Here is a 23147-nt window from a genome sequence, read left to right on the forward strand (position 1 = left end):
TAATAAAACCAGTACAACCAGAGGGGACTATGGGTTTTGTCTTGTCTGTCTGTCTGTCTGGCCCACATATAGTAATACAACCAGTACAACCAGAGGGGACTATGGGTTTTGTCTTGTCTGTCTGTCTGTCTGGCCCACATATAGTAATACAACCAGTACAACCAGAGGGGACTATGGGTTTTGTCTTGTCTGTCTGTCTGTCTGGCCCACATATAGTAATAAAACCAGTACAACCAGAGGGGACTCTGTCTGTCTGGTATAGTTGTACAACCAGAGGGGACTTTGGGTTTTGTCTTGTCTGTCTGGCCCACATATAGTAATAAAACCAGTACAACCAGAGGGGACTATGGGTTTTGTCTTGTCTGTCTGTCTGTCTGGCCCACATATAGTAATACAACCAGTACAACCAGAGGGGACTATGGGTTTTGTCTTGTCTGTCTGTCTGTCTGGCCCACATATAGTAATACAACCAGTACAACCAGAGGGGACTATGGGTTTTGTCTTGTCTGTCTGTCTGTCTGGCCCACATATAGTAATACAACCAGTACAACCAGAGGGGACTATGGGTTTTGTCTTGTCTGTCTGTCTGTCTGTCTGGCCCACATATAGTAATACAACCAGTACAACCAGAGGGGACTATGGGTTTTGTCTTGTCTGTCTGTCTGTCTGGCCCACATATAGTAATAAAACCAGTACAACCAGAGGGGACTATGGGTTTTGTCTTGTCTGTCTGTCTGTCTGGCCCACATATAGTAATAAAACCAGTACAACCAGAGGGGACTATGGGTTTTGTCTTGTCTGTCTGTCTGTCTGGCCCACATATAGTAATAAAACCAGTACAACCAGAGGGGACTATGGGTTTTGTCTTGTCTGTCTGTCTGTCTGGCCCACATATAGTAATAAAACCAGTACAACCAGAGGGGACTATGGGTTTTGTCTTGTCTGTCTGTCTGTCTGGCCCACATATAGTAATAAAACCAGTACAACCAGAGGGGACTATGGGTTTTGTCTTGTCTGTCTGTACAACCCAGAGTCTGTCTGGGTCTGGCCCACATATAGTAATAAAACCAGTACAACCAGAGGGGACTATGGGTTTTGTCTTGTCTGTCTGTCTGTCTGGCCCACATATAGTAATAAAACCAGTACAACCAGAGGGGACTATGGGTTTTGTCTTGTCTGTCTGTCTGTCTGGCCCACATATAGTAATAAAACCAGTACAACCAGAGGGGACTATGGGTTTTGTCTTGTCTGTCTGTCTGTCTGGCCCACATATAGTAATACAACCAGTACAACCAGAGGGGACTATGGGTTTTGTCTTGTCTGTCTGTCTGTCTGGCCCACATATAGTCTGTCTGGCCCACATATAGTAATACAACCAGTACAACCAGAGGGGACTATGGGTTTTGTCTTGTCTGTCTGTCTGTCTGGCCCACATATAGTAATAAAACCAGTACAACCAGAGGGGACTATGGGTTTTGTCTTGTCTGTCTGTCTGGTATGGTATAAGAATTAACGTGCACATTCTGAGCAAGATGTTTTAGTGCATGCCTGTCATGGGCACAGGTGTCGGCCTGATGCCCCTCCGTCCAGGACAGGAAAGGTTGGGGGGGTGGGGGGGGGGTGGGGGGGGGAAGGAGGGACCACCAGCAGCCCGACCGGGATCAGTAGCAGGCTGGGGGATGGTTTGGGTGCTATGGAATTTGGAATATCTCGTAGGATTAATGCCAAACTATTTCTAACCTCGTCTCCCATCAACTCAGCTCGGATGATTCTGGCTCCTGATAAACTATTTCTCACCTCATCTCCCATCAACTCAGATGATCCTGGCTCCTGATAAACTATTTCTGACCTCGTCTCCCATCAACTCAGCTCGGATGATCCTGGCTCCTGATAAACTATTTCTTACCTTGTCTCCCGTCAACTCAGCCTGGATGATCCTGGTTCCTGATAAACTATTTCTTACCTTGTCTCCTGTCAACTCAGCCTGGATGATCCTGGCAGTGAAGGATCCTGGCTCCTGATAAACTATTTCTTACCTTGTCTCCCGTCAACTCAGCCTGGATGATCCTGGCTCCTGATAAACTATTTCTTACCTTGTCTCCCGTCAACTCAGCCTGGATGATCCTGGTTCCTGATAAACTATTTCTTACCTTGTCTCCCGTCAACTCAGCCTGGATGATCCTGGCTCCTGATAAACTATTTCTTACCTTGTCTCCCGTCAACTCAGCCTGGATGATCCTGGCTCCTGATAAACTATTTCTTACCTTGTCTCCCGTCAACTCAGCCTGGATGATCCTGGCTCCTGATAAACTATTTCTTACCTCGTTTCCCATCAACTCAGCTCAGATGATTTAATTCTTACCTCATCTCCCATCAACTCAGCTCGGATGATCTTGGCTCCTAGTTCATTCATCTCCTTCTCGGACAGTACCACAACCTGTGGTTGGGTCGGAGCAGTCTCTACTTCATCTTCATCAACACCGTCATCGTCACTACTGCTGCTGCTGCTGCTGCTGGACGGACTGGGAGAAGTGTCTTTACGAAAAAAGTTAAAAGTTTGTTTTATTTAACGACACCACTACAGCACATTAATTAATTAATCATCAGACACTGAGTGAAAAACATTTGGTAATTTTTACACATAGTGTTTAGAGGATGCCAGCTACATTTTTTATAGTAACAATGGATCTTTATATTTATATATACTAGTAATTGCTACGAAGTTAAAGTTTGCTTTTGTTTAACAACACCACTAAAGCACATTGATTAAATAATAATCGGCTGTTGGATGTCAAACTTTTGATCATTCTAACATAGTCTTAGAGAAAACCTGTTACACATTTCAATCAGCAGCAAGGATCTTTTATTTGGAATTTCCCACAGAAAGGGCAGACCTTGGATATACCAGTGGTGGTCCACTGGATGAAATGAGATATATCCCAGTGGGTTTACTAACATGGAGTGATCCTAGACTCACCGCACATCATGTGAGTGCTTTACCACTGGGCTACAGCCTACCTTGAAAATATCAAATACAGACGTTTCTCAAACTTGTCACAATGCACATAAAACCAGGGTACAAAGACTCCACATGAGAACTGCAAGCAACAACCTCTTAAAATTGCAAGAACAGTAACACTCTTTTGTTTACCAGTGCTTGCACTAGACTAGTTTTGCACCACCAATTTTTCCTTTTCGTATTAAATTTAGAACATCATACACTTTGCAACCGGTCATGTAAAATGAAATGCGTAATCTGTGCATCTATAAATGGATTACTCAAACCTACAATTTTCCAAAGACTTGTACCATATTTGTTTTGACGTAAATTTAATATTTTACTCACTACATGATCTCGACCTATGAAGTGACCTCTCCCTTTCTCGTAAATCTCTGTTCTCCGACTTGTTATTCTCGCCACTAGAGACGTTCACATCATCTGAAGGTTTTCTGAATCCTGGTCGTTTCCATCTTGGCTCTTCACGGCTTGAAGCACCACCTGACCTTGACCTTGATGATGACTCGGGCATATCACCTGGCTTCATAAACCTCCGCCGTGAGGATTCAGAATGTCTCGAAGGATCCGATTCTGATTCCTTCGGCCTCACAAACCGTCTTTCATTGTCCCTCCCATGTCTTGACGTTTCATCCGAATAACTGTCAGGTTTTATAAACTGTCTCCTTCTAGAACTCTCCGGTCTTCGTTCGTACTTATCTCCCTTGTTTTCATTTCTAGTACTGTCATAGTTTTCATTTCTGAGAGACTGGTCAACATGTGACCTTAAACTTGAAGACTGATCTCTATGAAATTCCCTTTTTTTATCATGAGCTCTCATGCTTTGATCTCTAGTCTTGTCGTAATTCTCCCTTTCATGACTTTTTTCACTTCGAGACTGATCCACAGGTGACCTTGACCTCCTATACTGACCTCTATCTGACCGTGACCTTTCTCCGTCTGGAGACTGCGACCTGGAGTGGTTCTTATTATTATCATGTGATCGTTTTTCTGTTTTATCGTATCTCTTTCGTCTCAATCTCTCTTCAGCTTTTTCAGCTTCGTGAATCATCTTCTCAAGTTTTTTCAAAGACTGAACAATTAAATACAATTTTTGTGGTTTACTCATTATCACATAATTTCAATACTTTGATATATTTAAATGGATTATCATTATTAATATTTTTTAATCACTTCCAGGTACTCTCCACCATAAAAAAAGAAGAAGAAAAAACCCGGTAGATACAGGATTTTTGTAGGAAAATATTTTCTCTTCACCCAGAAGTAGCTCTCATACACACTAACATATATTTTTAATTTCATCTTCCTTACAACTTATATATAATATTTTCCTTGCTATATGACCTTGACCTTTGGCATGACCTTTGCTTTTCTCAGCACTTTCTTCTCAAACTTGTTATTTTCACCTTTAGAAAATAAAACAAAAAGTGACACCACTCACACCAAATCTCTCGGCCGCCACATCCTCCATACTCCGCCCTTCATCATCTGCTTGCTGTTTACACCGCTCGTACCGCTTACGTAACCATGACAACCCACTGTCGCCGACACCGACGAGATGTATGGATGATTTGGCTGGTTTAACGTTGTCCTCTGGTAGACCGGTGCCACCATCCTTCCAGTATGGATTTAGTTCCCTTGTATGTTGGCCAATCTGTGTAAAAAAAACCCGAAATATTCAGGCTCTAATCTAGAACTGAAAAAGTAGGAGAATTGACTTCTTGCTTCCTAAAATAGTCATATTTTCACAGAATTTTAGCCACTGAAAACAAAATTCTGGTTAGGTTACTGCAAATGTATTGTTAGACTTAATAATAGCAAGTTCTTATTTTGTCAAATCAACTTTTGGAGTGGCTGGAACAGACACCGCTCAGTGGCAGAGTGCTCGTCTGAGGTCCGATAGATCACAGAATTGATCATCCTCTGTGGGTATGTCAGGCCCATGCCTATAAAACCTTACAGTCTAGACTTCTTTAATAACATCACATGTATGCAATTTGTATAACATTGTCATGACAATAAAAAAAAAATGTTTGATTTAACTATGCATTGAACAGATTTTAATTATGGTTATATGGCATCGAATATATGGTTAAGAACCTCAAAGATTATTAGAGGAAACTTACTGCTGTCACTCAATGGGCTACTCTTTTTCTGATTAGCAGCAAGGGATCTTTTATATGGATCATCTCACAGGAAGGAAGGAAATGGTTTATTTAACGATGCACTCAACACATTTTATTTACAATTATATGGCGTTGGACATATAGTTAAAGACCACACAGATATTGAGAGAGGAAAGCTGCTGTCGCCACTTAATGGGCTACTCTTTTTCATTAGCAGCAAGGGATATTTATATCCACCATCCCAGAGACAGGATAGTACATACCATGGCCTTTGTTACACCAGTTGTGGAGCACTGGCTGGAACAAGAAATAGTCGATTGGGCCCACCGATGGGAATCGATCCTAGATCGATTGCGCATCAGGCGAGTGCTGTACCAGTGAGCTACGCCACGCTCCTGGATCATCCCACAAAGTCATGACATTGCGCATCAGGCAAGTGCTATACCAGTGAACTACGCCACGCTCCTGGATCATCCCACAGAGTCATGACATTGCGCATCAGGCGAGTGCTGTACCAGTGAACTACGCCACGCTCCTGGATCATCCCACAGAGTCATGACATTGCGCATCAGGCGAGTGCTGTACCAGTGAACTACGTCACGCTCCTGGATCATCCCACAGAGTCATGACATTGCGCATCAGCCGAGTGCTGTACCAGTGAACTACGTCACGCTCTCCTGGATCATCCCACAGAGTCATGACATTGCGCATCAGCCGAGTGCTGTACCAGTGAACTATGCCACGCTCTCCTGGATCATCCCACAGAGTCATGACATTGCGCATCAGGCGAGTGCTGTACCAGTGAACTATGTCACGCTCCTGGATCATCCCACAGAGACATGACATTGCGCATACCAGTGAACTACGTCACGCTCTCCTGGATCACATTGCGCATCAGCCGAGTGCTGTACCAGTGAACTACGTCACGCTCTCCTGGATCATCCCACAGAGTCATGACATTGCGCATCAGGCGAGTGCTGTACCAGTGAACTACGTCACGCTCTCCTGGATCATCCCACAGAGTCATGACATTGTACCAGTGCATCAGATCATCCCACAGAGTCGAGTGCTGTACCAGTGAACTACGTCAGGCGAGTGCTGTACCAGTCGTCACGCTCTATGATCATCCCACAGAGTCATGACATTGCGCATCAGGCGAGTGCTGTACCAGTGAACTACGTCACGCTCTATGATCATCCCACAGAGTCATGACATTGCGCATCAGCCGAGCGCTGTACCAGTGAACTACGTCACGCTCTCCTGGATCATCCCACAGAGTCATGACATTGCGCATCAGGCGAGTGCTGTACCAGTGATGATCATACAGAGTCATGACATTGCGCATCAGGCGAGTGCTGTACCAGTGATCATCCCACAGAGTCATGACATTGCGCATCAGGCGAGCGCTGTACCAGTGAACTACGTCACGCTCCTGGATCATCCCACAGAGTCATGACATTGCGCATCAGGCGAGTGCTGTACCAGTGAACTACGTCACGCTCTATGATCATCCCACAGAGTCATGACATTGCGCATCAGGCGAGTGCTGTACCAGTGAACTACGTCACGCTCCTGGATCATCCCACAGAGTCATGACATTGCGCATCAGGCGAGTGCTGTACCAGTGAACTACGTCATGTTCTATGATCATCCCACAGTCATATGACATTGCGCATCAGGCGAGTGCTGTACCAGTGAACTACGTCACGCTCTATGATCATCCCACAGAGTCATGACATTGCGCATCAGGCGAGTGCTGTACCAGTGAACTACGTCACGCTCTATGATCATCCCACAGAGTCATGACATTGCGCATCAGGCGAGTGCTGTACCAGTGAACTATGTCACGCTCTATGATCATCCCACAGAGTCATGACATTGCGCATCAGGCGAGTGCTGTACCAGTGAACTACGTCACGCTCTATGATCATCCCACAGAGTCATGACATTGCGCATCAGGCGAGTGCTGTACCAGTGAACTATGTCACACTCTATGATCATCCCACAGAGTCATGACATTGCGCATCAGGCGAGCGCTGTACCAGTGAGCTACATCACGCTCCTGGATCATCCCACAGAGTCATGAAATTGCGCATCAGGCGATCGCTGTACCAGTGAACTATGTCACACTCTCCTGGATCATCCCACAGAGTCATGACATTGCGCATCAGGCGAGTGCTGTACCAGTGAACTACGTCACGCTCCTGGATCATCCCACAGAGTCATGACATTGCGCATCAGGCGAGTGCTGTACCAGTGAACTACATCACGCTCCTGGATCATCCCACAGAGTCATGACATTGCGCATCAGGCGAGTGCTGTACCAGTGAACTACGCCACGCTCCTGGATCATCCCACAGAGTCATGACATTGCGCATCAGGCGAGTGCTGTACCAGTGAACTACCACGTGATCATCCCACAGAGTCATGACATTGCGCATCAGGCGAGTGCTCCAGATCATGTCATGACATTCTCACGCTGGATCATCCCACAGAGTCATGACATTGCGCATCAGGCGAGTGCTGTACCAGTGAACTACGCCACGCTCTATGATCATCCCACAGAGTCATGACATTGCGCATCAGGCGAGTGCTGTACCAGTGAACTACGTCACGCTCCTGGATCATCCCACAGAGTCATGACATTGCGCATCAGGCGATGCTGTACCAGTGAACTACCAGATCATCCCACAGAGTCATGACATTGCGCATCAGGCGAGTGCTGTACCAGTGAACTACGTCACGCTCCTGGATCATCCCACAGAGTCATGACATTGCGCATCAGGCGAGTGCTGTACCAGTGAACTACGTCACGCTCTATGATCATCCCACAGAGTCATGACATTGCGCATCAGGCGAGTGCTGTACCAGTGAACTACGCCACGCTCCTGGATCATCCCACAGAGTCATGACATTGCGCATCAGGCGAGTGCTGTACCAGTGAACTACGTCACGCTCTATGATCATCCCACAGAGTCATGACATTGCGCATCAGGCGAGTGCTGTACCAGTGAACTACGCCACGCTCCTGGATCATCCCACAGAGTCATGACATTGCGCATCAGGCGAGCGCTGTACCAGTGAACTATGTCACACTCTCCTGGATCATCCCACAGAGTCATGACATTGCGTCACGTCAGTGCAGTGAACTCTCCTGGATCATCCCACAGAGTCATGACATTGCGCATCAGGCGAGTGCTGTACCAGTGAACTACGTCACGCTCCTGGATCATCCCACAGAGTCATGACATTGCGCATCAGGCGAGCGCTGTACCAGTGAACTACGTCACGCTCCTGGATCATCCCACAGAGTCATGACATTGCGCATCAGGCGAGCGCTGTACCAGTGAACTACGCCACGCTCCTGGATCATCCCACAGAGTCATGACATTGCGCATCAGGCGAGCGCTGTACCAGTGAACTATGCCACGCTCTATGATCATCCCACAGAGTCATGACATTGCGCATCAGGCGAGTGCTGTACCAGTGAACTACGTCACGCTCCTGGATCATCCCACAGAGTCATGAAATTGCGCATCAGGCGATCGCTGTACCAGTGAACTATGTCACACTCTCCTGGATCATCCCACAGAGTCATGACATTGCGCATCAGGCGAGTGCTGTACCAGTGAACTACGTCACGCTTTATGATCATCCCACAGAGTCATGACATTGCGCATCAGGCGAGTGCTGTACCAGTGAACTACGCCACGCTCCTGGATCATCCCACAGAGTCATGACATTGCGCATCAGGCGAGTGCTGTACCAGTGAACTACGCCACGCTCTATGATCATCCCACAGAGTCATGACATTGCGCATCAGGCGAGTGCTGTACCAGTGAACTACGCCACGCTCCTGGATCATCCCACAGAGTCATGACATTGCGCATCAGGCGAGTGCTGTACCAGTGAACTACGCCACGCTCCTGGATCATCCCACAGAGTCATGACATTGCGCATCAGGCGAGTGCTGTACCAGTGAACTACGCCACGCTCTATGATCATCCCACAGAGTCATGACATTGCGCATCAGGCGAGTGCTGTACCAGTGAACTACGCCACGCTCCTGGATCATCCCACAGAGTCATGACATTGCGCATCAGGCGAGCTGCTGTACCAGTGATCATCCCACAACTGACATTGCGCATCACGCTCTCCTGGATCATCCCACAGAGTCATGACATTGCGCATCAGGCAGTGCTGTACCAGGCGAGCGCTGTCATCCCACAGTCATGACATTGCGCATCAGGCGAGTGCTGTACCAGTGAACCTGCTCCTGGATCATCCCACAGAGTCATGACATTGCGCATCAGGCGAGCGCTGTACCAGTGAACTACGCCACGCTCCTGGATCATCCCACAGAGTCATGACATTGCGCATCAGGCGAGCGCTGTACCAGTGAACTATGTCACGCTCTCCTGGATCATCCCACAGAGTCATGACATTGCGCATCAGGCGAGCGCTGTACCAGTGAACTATGTCACGCTCTCCTGGATCATCCCACAGAGTCATGACATTGCGCATCAGGCGAGCGCTGTACCAGTGAAGTACGCCACGCTCCTGGATCATCCCACAGAGTCATGACATTGCGCATCAGTCGAGCGCTGTACCAGTGAACTACGCCACGCTCCTGGATCATCCCACAGAGTCATGACATTGCGCAACAGGCGAGCGCTGTACCAGTGAACTACGTCACGCTCTCCTGGATCATCCCACAGAGTCATGACATTAAAGTCTCAGACTGTAAACATTTGATAAGCACCAAGCCAGGACAACAGTTTAAAGTTTGATGTGTATGATCTTTTACATGCATGTTTCCACTGAAAGGGTTTCTACCACAAAGAGAATGAAGGGTAAAATTACATAGACTAAAATCTTGGAAATTAAAGAAACATTCCTGAGTTTGTTGCATTATAAGATGTTTCCGGCTTATAGAATATTTCTACAATTAAACTTATGTATTAAATATATTTTCTTGTTTTTAGAATATCAGTGTCTGTATATTCAATGTGCTTCTGGTCATCTTAATATTTGTAAGAAGCCCAAACTGTCTTAAAATAATGTTGTACGTATGAAATTTTTTATTTCAGGAAATAAAATGAAATTTAACCTAGTACAAATATTAGAATGATCAGAAACACGTTTAATATACAGTCACTAATATTTTATGTAGACAAATATATTTGATATGTTATTACAATCACTAAAAAGTCTCTGTTAATCGATAACATCTTTAAAATTGCAGCAAACTCAGGAATGTCTGTTTAATGTATACATACATTTTATACTTTTCAGATAGATGATAAAAAGTACTAAGAGAAAGTCTGTTTAAAATTTGTCAAAGCACTTGAACTGCAGTGTCCAGTCCAAACCCGTAAGCACCTAGTAGGGGAACTTACAGTCGGTCTGTTTTTATTACACACTGTCACATTCCTTTCTTTCAGGAAGCCTACAAGACAGCACATACCAAAGCCTTTGATATACCAGTTGTGGGACACTAGTTAGGATGTGAAAATTCCAATCAGTGAATAGGTCCACTGACAGAATTCGATCCTCTGACCAAAGCACCATGGGCCAACGTTCTACCGATTCAGCTAGATCCAGCCCCCGACAACAGGATGGACGAGACCTAGCTCAGTGGTAATCGCTTGATGCGTGGTCGGTTTGGGATCGATTCCCGTCGGTGGGCCCATTGGGCTATTTCTCGCTCCAGCCAGTGCACCACGACTGGTGTAACAAAGGCCGTGGTATGTGCTACCCTGTCTGTGGGATGGTGCATTTAAAAGATCCCTTGTTGCCAATTGAAAAAAGTAGCCCATGAAGTGGCAACAGTGGGGTTTTTTTTCTCAATATCTGTGTGGTCGTTAACCATATTTCCGACGCCATATAACCGTAAATAAAATGTGTTGAGTGTGTCGTTAAATAAAACATTTCCTTCCTTCCTTCTGACAAGAGGATGGATAGATGATAAGTATTACTTTTTCTGCTGCAGCTTTTTTCTCCATCTCGTCTTCCTTCTTCTTTTTCTCTCTTATTTCTTTCTTGCAGATCGTTGGCAAAACATCGAGAGGACACTCCATCCAACTTTCTCTCTGAAACAAACAAAACACGTTCTTATTACTAATACTGGAGGTGGGAACCAGTGGGAATTTCATCATCATCAATGACTTGTAAGTTGTGTTTTTCAAGTTTGTTGTCAGACAGAAATTCCTATCTCTTAGATTAAACTGATATTGTGTTGATAGTGATGAACAACAAAGGGCCTGACATGAATAAATAATTAGATTCAACTGATATTGTGTTGATAGTGGTGAACAACAAAGGGCCTGACATGAATAAATAATTAGATTTCCATTACCTTCATTACAACATAACATCATCACATTGGTCAAAACGTAGCCACGTGAGTTTGTTCATTTCTCGATGAACGTAAACATTATGTTGTCAAGGAATGCCATATCTGATGGCGTCATTTTATATGGGCAATTAACTTGTCTTATTCACCGTTATTGTTTAGGGACCAAAAATAATTTAACATAGAGTGTGAACTTCAGGTGTTATTATTTATTAATAAGTATGATTCAAATTTAATTATAAGTATTGTCTGTTATTTCTTTTACGTTCATCTGGGTATGAACGAAACAAATCATCCGCAAACCTATGTGAGAATGGTTTCGCCAATTCACACAGTTTGCGGATGATTTTTTTTCCATACCCTGATGAATGTCAAAGAAATAACAGACAATCCTTAAATATCATTTATTAAAGGGACATTCCTGGATTTGCGGCAATTTTTAAGATGTTATCGACTAACAGATACTTTTTGACGACTGTAATTACATATCAGATATATTTTTCTGCATAAAATATTAGTGGCTTCATATTAAACGTGTTTCTGATCGTAATAATATTTGTACTAGGTTAAATTTCATTTTATTTCCTAAACTTTTATTTTTTCGTACATACAAAATTATTTAAAGACAAAATCCAGTTTGGGCTTCTTACAAATATTAAGACGACCAGAAGCACATTGAATATACAGACACTGATATTCTAAACAAGAAAATATATTTAATATGCAAGTTTAATCGTAGAAATATTTTATTAGTCGGAAACATCTTACAATGCAACAAACTCAGGAATAATCTATATATTTCATGTTTTAAATGACAAACTTCAACTTGTATCATGTATTTTCTTTATTTGCAAGAAGCCTTTCTTTAAGGTTAACTTTATAATAGAGTTAAAAAGGACAGAAATGTTTTGCTAAGTTGTAGTCAAATATCGAAAGATGATAAAATGTATGTTTCATTTCCAATAAAGGTTATTTCAATTTTATAATAATTATGAAAATGTCTGCATTAAAATTGGATCATCAGCTACATGTAACTTGCTTAAATAACGATGAAGTTTGTGCAATTTCCCCCATTTGTTTTGTAGTGTATGAATAATAAGAAGTCATTCTAAATTGCTAATAAAGCTTGGAATGTTCAATATAGATGTTTCGAGGCTGTGGCACTTACATGAAAGTAAAAGTAGGGATAACATTTTTCATTTGTTATTGGGAATACATTTCTGGTTGTGTCCATCATCCACAGACCCAGTCTAGTATTGGTGTTACCTGTAAGGTTGGTCCTATGACTGGTTTACTAGCGGTCTAGTATTGGTGTTACGTGTAGGGTTGGTCCTATGACTGGTTTACTAGCGGTCTAGTATTGGTGTTACCTGTAGGGTTGGTCCTATGACTGGTTTACTAGCAGTCTAGTATTAGTGTTACCTGTAGGGTTGGTCCTATGGCTGTTTTACTAGCAGTCTAGTATTGGTGTTACCTGTAGTCTAGTATTGGTGTTACCTGTAAGGTTGGTCCTATGACTGGTTTACTAGCGGTCTAGTATTGGTGTTACTTGTATGGTTAGTCCTATCACTGGTTTACTAGCGGTCTAGTATTGGTGTTACCTGTAAGGTTGGTCTTATGACTGGTTTACTAGTGGTCTAGTATTGGTGTTACCTGTAAGGTTGGTCCTATGGCTGTTTTACTAGCGGTCTAGTATTGGTGTTACGTGTAGGGTTGGTCCTATGACTGGTTTACTAGCAGTCTAGTATTGGTGTTACCTGTAGTCTAGTATTGGTGTTACCTGTAAGGTTGGTCCTATGACTGGTTTACTAGCAGTCTAGTATTGGTGTTACCTGTAGGGTTGGTCCTATGACTGGTTTACTAGCAGTCTAGTATTGGTGTTACCTGTAAGGTTGGTCCTATGGCTGTTTTACTAGCAGTCTAGTATTGGTGTTACCTGTAAGGTTGGTCCTATGACTGGTTTACTAGCAGTCTAGTATTGGTGTTACCTGTAGGGTTGGTCCTATGACTGGTTTACTAGCAGTCTAGTATTGGTGTTACTTGTAGGATTGGTCCTAAGGCTGGTTTACTAGCAGTCTAGTATTGGTGTTACCTGTAAGGTTGGTCCTATGACTGGTTTACTAGCAGTCTAGTATTGGTGTTACCTGTAGGGTTGGTCCTATGGCTGGTTTACTAGCAGTCTAGTATTGGTGTTACCTGTAGTCTAGTATTGGTGTTACCTGTAAGGTTGGTCCTATGACTGGTTTACTAGCAGTCTAGTATTGGTGTTACCTGTAGGGTTGGTCCTATGACTGGTTTACTAGCAGTCTAGTATTGGTGTTACCGGTAGGGTTGGTCCTATGACTGGTTTACTAGCAGTCTAGTATTGGTGTTACCTGTAGGGTTGGTCCTATGGCTGGTTTACTAGCAGTCTAGTATTGGTGTTACCTGTAAGGTTGGTCCTATGGCTGGTTTACTAGCAGTCTAGTATTGGTGTTACCTGTAGGGTTGGTCCTATGGTTGGTTTACTAGCAGTCTCAGATTGGTGTTACCTGTAGGGTTGGTCCTATGGTTGGTTTACTAGCAGTCTCAGATTGGTGATCTGTCCCTGATGAATTACACAAAGCTGAACTCTTTTCTACCCACTGCGGTTCTTTAGCTGAGTCCTAAAAATAGTATTTTTAAACTCAAATCTGACATAAAAACAAGAAACAAATTTCAGCAAACTTTCTCTTCAGTATTTGTTACAATTGTTTTGGGGTTTTTTTTGCTGTCTAAATAAATAAACAGCTAGAGTAAAACACATACAGCCAAATTTAGAAAGCCTGTTTTTGTCTTACATCTTTAAACCACCTGTGATTAAAGAAAAACAGGCTTTGCAAATTTGGCCCATATCATTCATGTTTTACCCATGTTGTCTTTTAGGTATTAAGAGTACATGTCCAAGTAAGTTCCTTCAAGTTGTTTCAGATATTATCAATGTGACAAAAAACAGGCAGGACCAGTAGTCTAAAGTGACGGGGATAGCACAGGGGTAGGGGCAAATTACAAAAGAATCATGGCATTGCAATATAGTATTTTCTCCAGCTAGAGAGAACAGGTTTCTTTTAATGTACAAAGAGCACTCTCTCATATTGGAGGGGGATACAACTGCTCTCTACTGCAGCCTACTTGTTACATGTAAGTATAGTCCTGGAAGCTAATGGCCGGTTACACATTAAATACTTTCATACATGCATGTACGTATTTCAATCACCTCTACAGAATTTTTTTTTTTATTTGGCTTTATTTGCATAAAAACCAAAATCCAGCAAGCGAAAAAAGCATATATAAGCGAAATACTATAATTAGTAACTTCCTTCACTACCCCACCTGACAACAGCCAGTGTTACTCACAGAATCACCGTCGCTGGATGAAGCTTGCTTCTTGTGTTTTTTGTGTTTTTTCTTCCTTTTCTTCTCTTTCTTGTGCCGCTCTTTTGTCTTCTTGTGTTCCTGTGTTAGTGAGAAATAATCACATCAACAAGGTACATGTAACATAATCACATCAACAAGGTACATGTAACATAATCACATCAACAAGCTACATGTAACATAATCACATCAACAAGCTACATGTAACATAATCACATCAACAAGCTACATGTAACATAATCACATCAACAAGGTACATGTAACAATGTTCTGAAAAATATTATGATAGATCAGCTTTTTCTCCTCCACATTAATGCTATTTTTTTCATTACATTCACCTCTTCAGGTTGAGATAAAATATTACGTACATATACTCTTTAAACTAACATATTAATAAATAAAACAAGATTTTAATATAATTCATTTAATTTATTCATTGAAGAAAAAAATTATTGTCTGCCTTTTTTTTTCTAGATCATTTACCTGTACATGTAAGGTTGGGTTCCCAAAATACACTGATTTTTTTTAGGCCTAAGCAAAGTTATTTAATGCACACCTGTTCTTCTGACTGGATTCTTTTGTCCACCGATGACAACATCCAGGTGTCCTCTCCGCGAAGTTTAGCTTCTTGCGCTCGCCTTTCTGTCTGTTCATATTTCGTTTTAGCCTAAAAAAACCCAGAAAATACAAAGTGAAGAAAGTGTTGCCAGGATCTGAAGAAAAACAACATTTGTTTATTAACACCTCTGTTCACTATCGTTACTTAGCATCTAGCATTTGTTATTTTAACACTGGGTTAACAGTGAAAGAGTTAAAGTTAGTTTAACATGTTTACACATGATTTGTTTTTTAAGAATGCCGCTAGCCCTCACAGGAGCTATGGCTAGTGCCCTATGCATTATAGTATTTCCACTTAGTGACTACACCAGACCAAACATCCACTAGCAGGGTTTCTGCTAGAGGGTAAAACGGGTATGCCGCCATACCCACATTTTTTGGCAGATTTGGGGGGGTTTTCAAGTTAACCTGTTAACAAAATTAAGTACCCGTATCATTACTGTATGATTTTCTTAACCCATTTTTTTGCGCATTCCCACAGTTGACTGTGGTTGCATTCAATTCAACAGCGCCATACCCAAATATTTCATTCTGGCAGAAACACTGACTAGCCAGGACAAAGAGCTATTGCCAAATTCACCAATTACAAATTTTAGAAACAATTGGGAATTTTATTTTAATTTGATGAAATAATGTAATAATCAATATTTTGTCACAAAAGAACTAGGTTCTTACAATTTTTTAAGTTTAATCAATAATGTGGCAAATTTTTTTGCTCATCAAGAGCAGCTCTGCCCTTAAATTAATAAATCAGTCGTGTTGCACTGGTTGGGCAGTAACTGGCCTCGGTGGCGTCATGGTTAGGTCATCAGTCTACAGGCTGGTAGGTACTGGGTTCCGATCCCAGTTGAGGCATGGGATTTTTAATCCAGATACTGACTCCAAACCCTGAGTGAGTGCTCCACAAGGCTCAATGCCATGGGTAGGTGTAAACCACTTGCACTGACCAGTGATCCATAACTGGTTCAACAAAGGCCATGGTTTGTGCTATCCTGCCTGTGGGAAGTGCAAATAAAAGAACCATTGCTGCCTGTTGTAAAAGAGTAGCCTATGTGGTGACAGCGTGTTTCCTCTAAAAAACAGTGTCAAAATTACCATATGCTTGACATCCAATAGCTGATGATAAGATAAAAAATCAATGTGCTCTAATGGCGTCATTAAATAAAACAAACTACAGTTTTTTGGGGTGGGCAGTATTAGAACTACAAATTTATATCTAATATCAAATAGAGTAGGTATATGGCATATGGCTGTCTTTCCTATGGAAATGTATACCTGTTAAATTAGCTACAGAATCAAATATAAAATCAACGTTCATATTGAAGATCATAAATCACCTATAGTTTGTCCCATTCTGCAAAAATAAAAAAAATTGTAAATAATTTCAGTTTGGTTTAACTTAAGAAGAAAAGTAAATGTGTTTTGGAAATAACAAATAAATAGTATTTTTTGTGTAAAATTTAGCAATCAATGGGATCAGAAATAAATAACTTGTAGTAAATTTCATAGTGTGAAAAAAGGCATTCCCTGTAACAGTCCAATGTGGGAAGGACTATAAAAACAAATGAAAGTTTGTTTTGTTTAACGACACCACTAGAACACATTGATATTAATCATCAGCTATTGGATGTCAAACATTTGCTTTTGATTTGGTTATTCTGACATATGATATATTGTCAACATCCCTAACTGTGTTATGGCAACTTATGCTCCCAACTCCATTCACTTTGTTTTTTCATACACGATTCGTGCACTTAAAATCTGATTTGTTGTTGTCTGCTTGTCATTCATTTGTGAGGCTTTTCTTCACAGTTCTAGAATATTTACATTAACAATAAAGTTTAAACAAGTAAGTATCTAAATACAAAACTTTACAAACCCCTAAAGCCATTAATTTTACTAAGTCGTTTTTGTTTATTCCTTAAAATTACCTATATCTCACATGATTCGTAGAAATTGACTTAAAATGGAGGAAGATGAATTCACATTCGGTGCGTGTCACATAACCTCACATGTGTCAGATCAACAAGGCCAAAGCATTTAATTTTTATGATTTTTAACACCCCTGTTGGTAGTACTAAACCAAATAACTTCCGGCTGGGTCAAAGTTCGAGGTGCAACCAACTTTTGATAGAGAAGTGAACACCACAAGTCCTGTGTTTGGTTATAAGTGTGAGTGTGTTGGTTGTAAAAAATAATAGTTTCATCTGGGTAAAAAAAATTAGCAATTTTATTTCATGTTGTACCAATGTGTCAAGTAGCCTTGTGTTTGAAACATGTATGGGGTACCTGTAAAAAAAAGTACTTGAATTTTGTGCGAAACTAGGGTAGTCATAGACGCTACCCGTTATCTCAGAAACGAGCAGCTTGACCCCCATTTTTTTCTGATTCACTTTAAGTGTAAGGGGTGGTAGTATTTATATCCGTGGCGTTTATGTCGGTTGATACGTTGCAGGTAGGAGTTTTAGCCACATATGTTACTATTGTCATCTATGGGATTTGATTTGGTAGTATACACCCTGTTGTTAGAATTTGTTTTCAACTGTTATATTCAATCTGCAAAAGGTATGCTACATTTTTGTGCTTCTATTGTAGTGAATAGTATTCATAATCCATTCATAACAATGATAAATAATTTTGAGTGTACAAATTGTGTTAATTAAGAATCAATTCATTAAAAAATTATATTTTACAAACTATTCACTGGTATGAACGTAATGCCTATCAGTATTGACAACAAGTGTTAGCGATGGGTGTTGGTATAATGTGGCCCGGACAAGAACGCTTGAGAAATTGAATTTCTGATTTAAAAAAAAAATTAAACAAAGTGTTCGTCAACTGTGTATAATTAAGAAACATATATTTTTTCATATACATGTAGTGGCCTTAAAAATGGAAAATGACGAACCGCTCATGCGCTGTACGACTCTTTGCAAACGCATGCGCCTGAACGCAGTTACAAACATCGCACTCTTTCCAGGGCTCACCCTGGATCAAAAATACCTGGATCAAAAATACCTGTAGCCAAAATATTAGCCAAATTGAATTTTTATTAGCCATATATATTGAAAATGCTTTAGCAAAAATTGTTTTACCTAGTACTGTATAGAGTATTTATATATGAATATGAAAACTGCATCTTTTTCAGCTAATTGTGTACAAATTGGAATAAATCAGAATAACAAAACCATATTACCTGATCAAAATCAAAGACAGCAATGGGGGTAGGGGCAGTTAATATATTACTTTGATTTTTAAGTGTGTGTGTGTGTGTGTCGGGGGTGGGTGATGCATTATCTTCAGAGTTGGAAGACAGTACCCCATACACCCACACCTACTTCTAAGGCCTATGACATTAAATTAACAAACATACAGAAATATGGGGGTGGGTGAATGTTTATAAAGGGTGTTGTTTTTTCTTTCTTCCTTTTTTTCCCCAAATAAAAATTTTAGAGCTTTTTTTTAAATAAAGAGCTCATTATTTCTTGAAATAGTTACATGTATCTTTATGTTAGTTTGAATTGCTTCTTCTTTTTTTTGACATTTTTTTAAGAAACCCATCAATTCCCAACCCCCACCAATTTCATAATTTGTGCCATGTTGTTGCTGTTGATTTCAGCGTTGTGTTAAATGCTTGTGATTTCTGCTTGTAAAGTACCTAGGCTAAGAATGCTAACTTCACAGCATATTCCATTTATATATTTTTTTAAAATTAAAAATTAATAAAATTAAAATTTATGGTCTTTATAAAATCCAGCTAACTTATTAAATTGCACCTCACAGTCTTACAAATCTATATAGATCTAACAAATATGATTATTGTAAACTAATTTTATTCAGTGTACGTTTAACTGCTATTTGTATAAATACTGCATGTTAATTTTCCCCGCGATCGCGACCTGCATGCGTGCTCTCGACCATGAGTACGAAATTAACAAAGACAAAGAAATAACCGAAACTGCAGTTAGGTATTCATTGATGTGGACAACTATTGTTTTTCTACAAATTTACATCAAGATTTAATGTTGTGTAATCGTATTGTTTAATGTCCGCAACTATGTCTCTTGACACGTGGGTGTCAGCTGACTCTGAAATGTGACGTATATTCGTGCCGAGATCTGTCCTCAGTTCAGCCAACGAACATTCTTCCTAATGTTCGTGAACTATTTGATTGGTGTCCATCGTGTCCATTTGGTTTAACGTGAAAAAAAGAAAGAAAGAAATGTTTTATTTAACGACGCACTCAACACATTTTATTTACGGTTATATGGCGTCAGACATATGGTTAAGGACCACACAGATTCTGAGAGGAAACCCGCTGTCGCCATTACATGGGCTACTCTTCCGATTAGCAGCAAGGGATCTTTTATTTGCGCTTCCTACAGGCAGGATAGCACAAACCATGGCCTTTGTTGAACCAGTTATGGATCACTGGTCGGTGCAAGTGGTTTACACCTACCCATTAAGCCTTGCGGAGCACTCACTCAGGGTTTGGAGTCGGTATCTGGATTAAAAATTCCATGCCTCGACTGGGATCCGAACCCAGTACCTACCAGCCTGTAGACCGATGGCCTGCCACGACGCCACCGAGGCCGGTCTGGTTTAATGTGAAGCACACAAACCAGTCTAGTGAACATTTTGTTTTCACTCGGTCTGGCTGAACTCAGCCCTTTGGATAGCCTACATGTCTTTCGGTCCTGAACTGGCATGTAAATTCAAATTGACACGCATTGTCGGTCTGTTTTTATTACTTTAGTTCAAAGACTTTACAAAGTTAAAATAACAAGTTACAGACTTTGATTTCATACAAGTTGAATGCATGCAGTTAAAATAAATAACCTTCATTAGGCCTAAGCTGTATTCTGGATGACACGGTTTCTCGTTACTGGTCGCGAGATCGCTATTACGCTAATTGAATATTTGGTATTATTATTATTTATGTTTGAGATGTTGGATAGATTATGTAACAGTTTGTTCACATCAGAAGATTGAAAATGGTTTAGCCAAAATTTTAGCCACTAGCAAAAAAATTTTTTTTTAATTAGCCAATGGCCAATTTGGCTACCGAAAGCGAGTCCTGCTTTCCTGTTTACCGGAGGGTGTTTCACTTTTATTTACTAGAATGGATTCGTTTTACGTCAACATTGTTGATGTTTTACGTTAATTGATTGCAATCTATTTTGTTTCACGTATTGTTGCTGAAAAATGTATAACAGTATTTCCGTAAATATCGTATTCATGTTTTTGTTGTTACAATGTTAGGTGAACGCAGTTTGGGACGTCAATGGTAGTCTTAGAGAGGAAATCCACCACATTTTTCCATTAGTAGCAAGAGGTATTTTATATGCACCATTACACAGCAGAATAGCACATACCAGCCTTTGACATTCCAGTCGTGGTGCACTGGCTTGAACCTACCGACGGGGATCAATCCCAAACTAACATCAAGCTACTAAATAAGTAAAACTTAAAGTAAAACAAATGTCAAATGAGTTTAATGACGTCCACTGCTGGGGAGGACTTTAAATGACTTGTAAACATGATAGCTTTTTCGTTTGGTTCTAATTATTAACCGTGTGTTATATACAAACTATTGTCTGTACTCACCTTGTCAATAATATTCTGCCTGGCTTCTCGAACAACTTGTTTTTGGTTTTCAATTACAGTAGAGCTGGTAAAATTTACAAAAGCCGCCATTGTTAAAGGGAGATAATTCTCCTGGAAATGTATTCTTCGTACCTACTTTTATTAAGCACCACATTCAGAGTCTAGAGATCGTCACCGGCCTCGGTGGCGTCGTGGTTACCGTTAAGCCATCGGACATAAGGCTGGGTGGTACAGGGTTCGCAGCCCAGTATCGGCCCCCACAAAGAGCGAGTTTTAACGACTCAATGGACTAATTGGATATAAACACGAACATAATTTGAAATGAAATGAAATGGAGCTCGTCGCGGTGCGACGTGTTTGTTTCGCTTGTGCACACACTGCACGTTCTTTCGCTTGTTCCACTTGGGAATCCTCCTTTGGTGTTATTGACACGTTTGTTTTTTTCGTGACTCGGTATGATGGCCATTTTGCAGAACGCTACGGTTGTTCGCGTTTAGTCTCTCCCTGCCCTAGCAGCACTCTAGATAAGATGAAATAAGAAGTGGGGTCGACCCCTACTACTCTTTTCTGGACTTTACTTTGTTTCATATTAGGGCAAGAATTCCGATCATTCCAGCATTCAGTATATATTCAGGCTTTGGGTTAGGGTTAGTGTTAGGGTTCTCAAGAAGTGCATTTCCGCACAGCACTACACCTTCCACATCTAATGAACGTCAATCTAGGGGTTTTCTTGACGAGATGCAGCCCATCTCATCCCTACTAGCTGTGCACTTTAACGGTCATAACGAGGCCACACATGTGGACATACAGACGGGACTTTTAAACTTTTAGACCTTCGTTCAAACATTTATGTCAAAATTACCCTTTTTTTTCGATATTATTAAACAGTCCGATCATATCTTCTTTCTCTCATTTATTTCTGGACTGTCCTTCTAAAATGCACTAAATTATATAAAGATTTGGTTGAACAGTCGATTCCTTTTTATTTTTGGCTAGTTAACTTTTTAATTAAATAAATATTATCTTTTTCACTTAGGCCTATTGCTAGTCCAACATTCTGTCCATTTCCAATTCAACCCCCCCCCCCCCCCCCCCCTTCTGTCCAGGACCCAGTCACTGGCTAAATCAGAGATTTTGCCAGGGAGAGACGTGCTTTAATCTTGATTGGATAGGCACGTTAATGTTATCCAATTCAATTAAGCACCAGTTTTCAATGACCCAATGTCCAAAAGCTTATAGCCTGATATGTTATGTAACATTATAACATGTTCATGATGGTAGCATCATTATTAGCACTACTAGTTTATGTTTATGTACATTTCTGTATGATGCATATATGGAAATAAATGATTTGAATTGAATTGATATATGTGTCTGACGCACAATAGAGCACCGCACGACTGAACAGTAGGCAATAGGCCGTGTAGTGTAGTGTAGTGTAGTGTAGTGCTGTTAGCTATGTATAGCACGACGGCGCACAACAGTACGATCCATCGTATGCACATGCTCGTATTTAATGCAGTTTGTATATATGTTGTAAACTAATATACACGCGTATAATATAGCTATTCAGTTACAATGATACAATGGACGAATACAATATCTTAGTAAGCCTGTGTGCAATGGATAAACATGTTTAATATCGTGTTGAATTAATACTTAAATTATTTTTAAAAAAATATATTATTAATATAAACCTGTAAATATGTCACTAACCACAAACAACTAACCATCTGTCCTAGACAGACAGCCCAGATAGCTGAGTTATGTGTGCCCTGGACAGCGTGCTTGAACCTTAATTGGATATAATCACGAACATAAGATGAAATGAAATGAAACAGAGATTACAACTTCCAAGGGTTTCAGGGTCGTACGCAGGAAATTTTGCAAGGGGGGAGGGGGGTCGAGGTGTCTGGGGGGTCTGGGGGGTCTGGGTGGCCCTCCCCCCGAAAATTTTGAAAAATTGACCCCTTCTAGGGCTATTCTGAGGTGTTTTCTGCTGGCTAGCCGTGCTGCTTTCACAGGAATGTAA

The 23147-nt window shown here is 41.1% G+C and overlaps 1 protein-coding gene across 2 annotated transcripts in view; it reads right to left on the bottom strand.

Moving 5' to 3' along the window:
* LOC121386272 (CWF19-like protein 2) overlaps positions 1-21261 on the bottom strand; it is a 48241-nt gene extending 26980 nt beyond the window's left edge. Inside the window, exons 1-8 of one of the 2 annotated variants that reach the window (XM_041517115.1) lie at positions 21116-21260; positions 15447-15557; positions 14873-14971; positions 14029-14142; positions 11121-11234; positions 4458-4670; positions 3347-4088; positions 2363-2535 (exon numbers count right to left, since the gene is read on the bottom strand). In XM_041517115.1, coding sequence (XP_041373049.1) covers positions 2363-2535; positions 3347-4088; positions 4458-4670; positions 11121-11234; positions 14029-14142; positions 14873-14971; positions 15447-15557; positions 21116-21205 — 1656 coding nt within the window. In that variant the 5' untranslated portion in view covers positions 21206-21260. Of the gene's footprint in view, positions 1-2362; positions 2536-3346; positions 4089-4457; positions 4671-11120; positions 11235-14028; positions 14143-14872; positions 14972-15446; positions 15558-21115 lie in introns of both variants that reach the window. The other variant, XM_041517116.1, reaches the window with a different exon arrangement.
* Between the last annotated feature and the right edge of the window lie 1886 nt (positions 21262-23147).

This window comes from Gigantopelta aegis, chromosome 12 (genome assembly GCF_016097555.1).
Source record: "Gigantopelta aegis isolate Gae_Host chromosome 12, Gae_host_genome, whole genome shotgun sequence".
NCBI classification, from domain to species: Eukaryota; Metazoa; Mollusca; class Gastropoda; order Neomphalida; family Peltospiridae; genus Gigantopelta; species Gigantopelta aegis.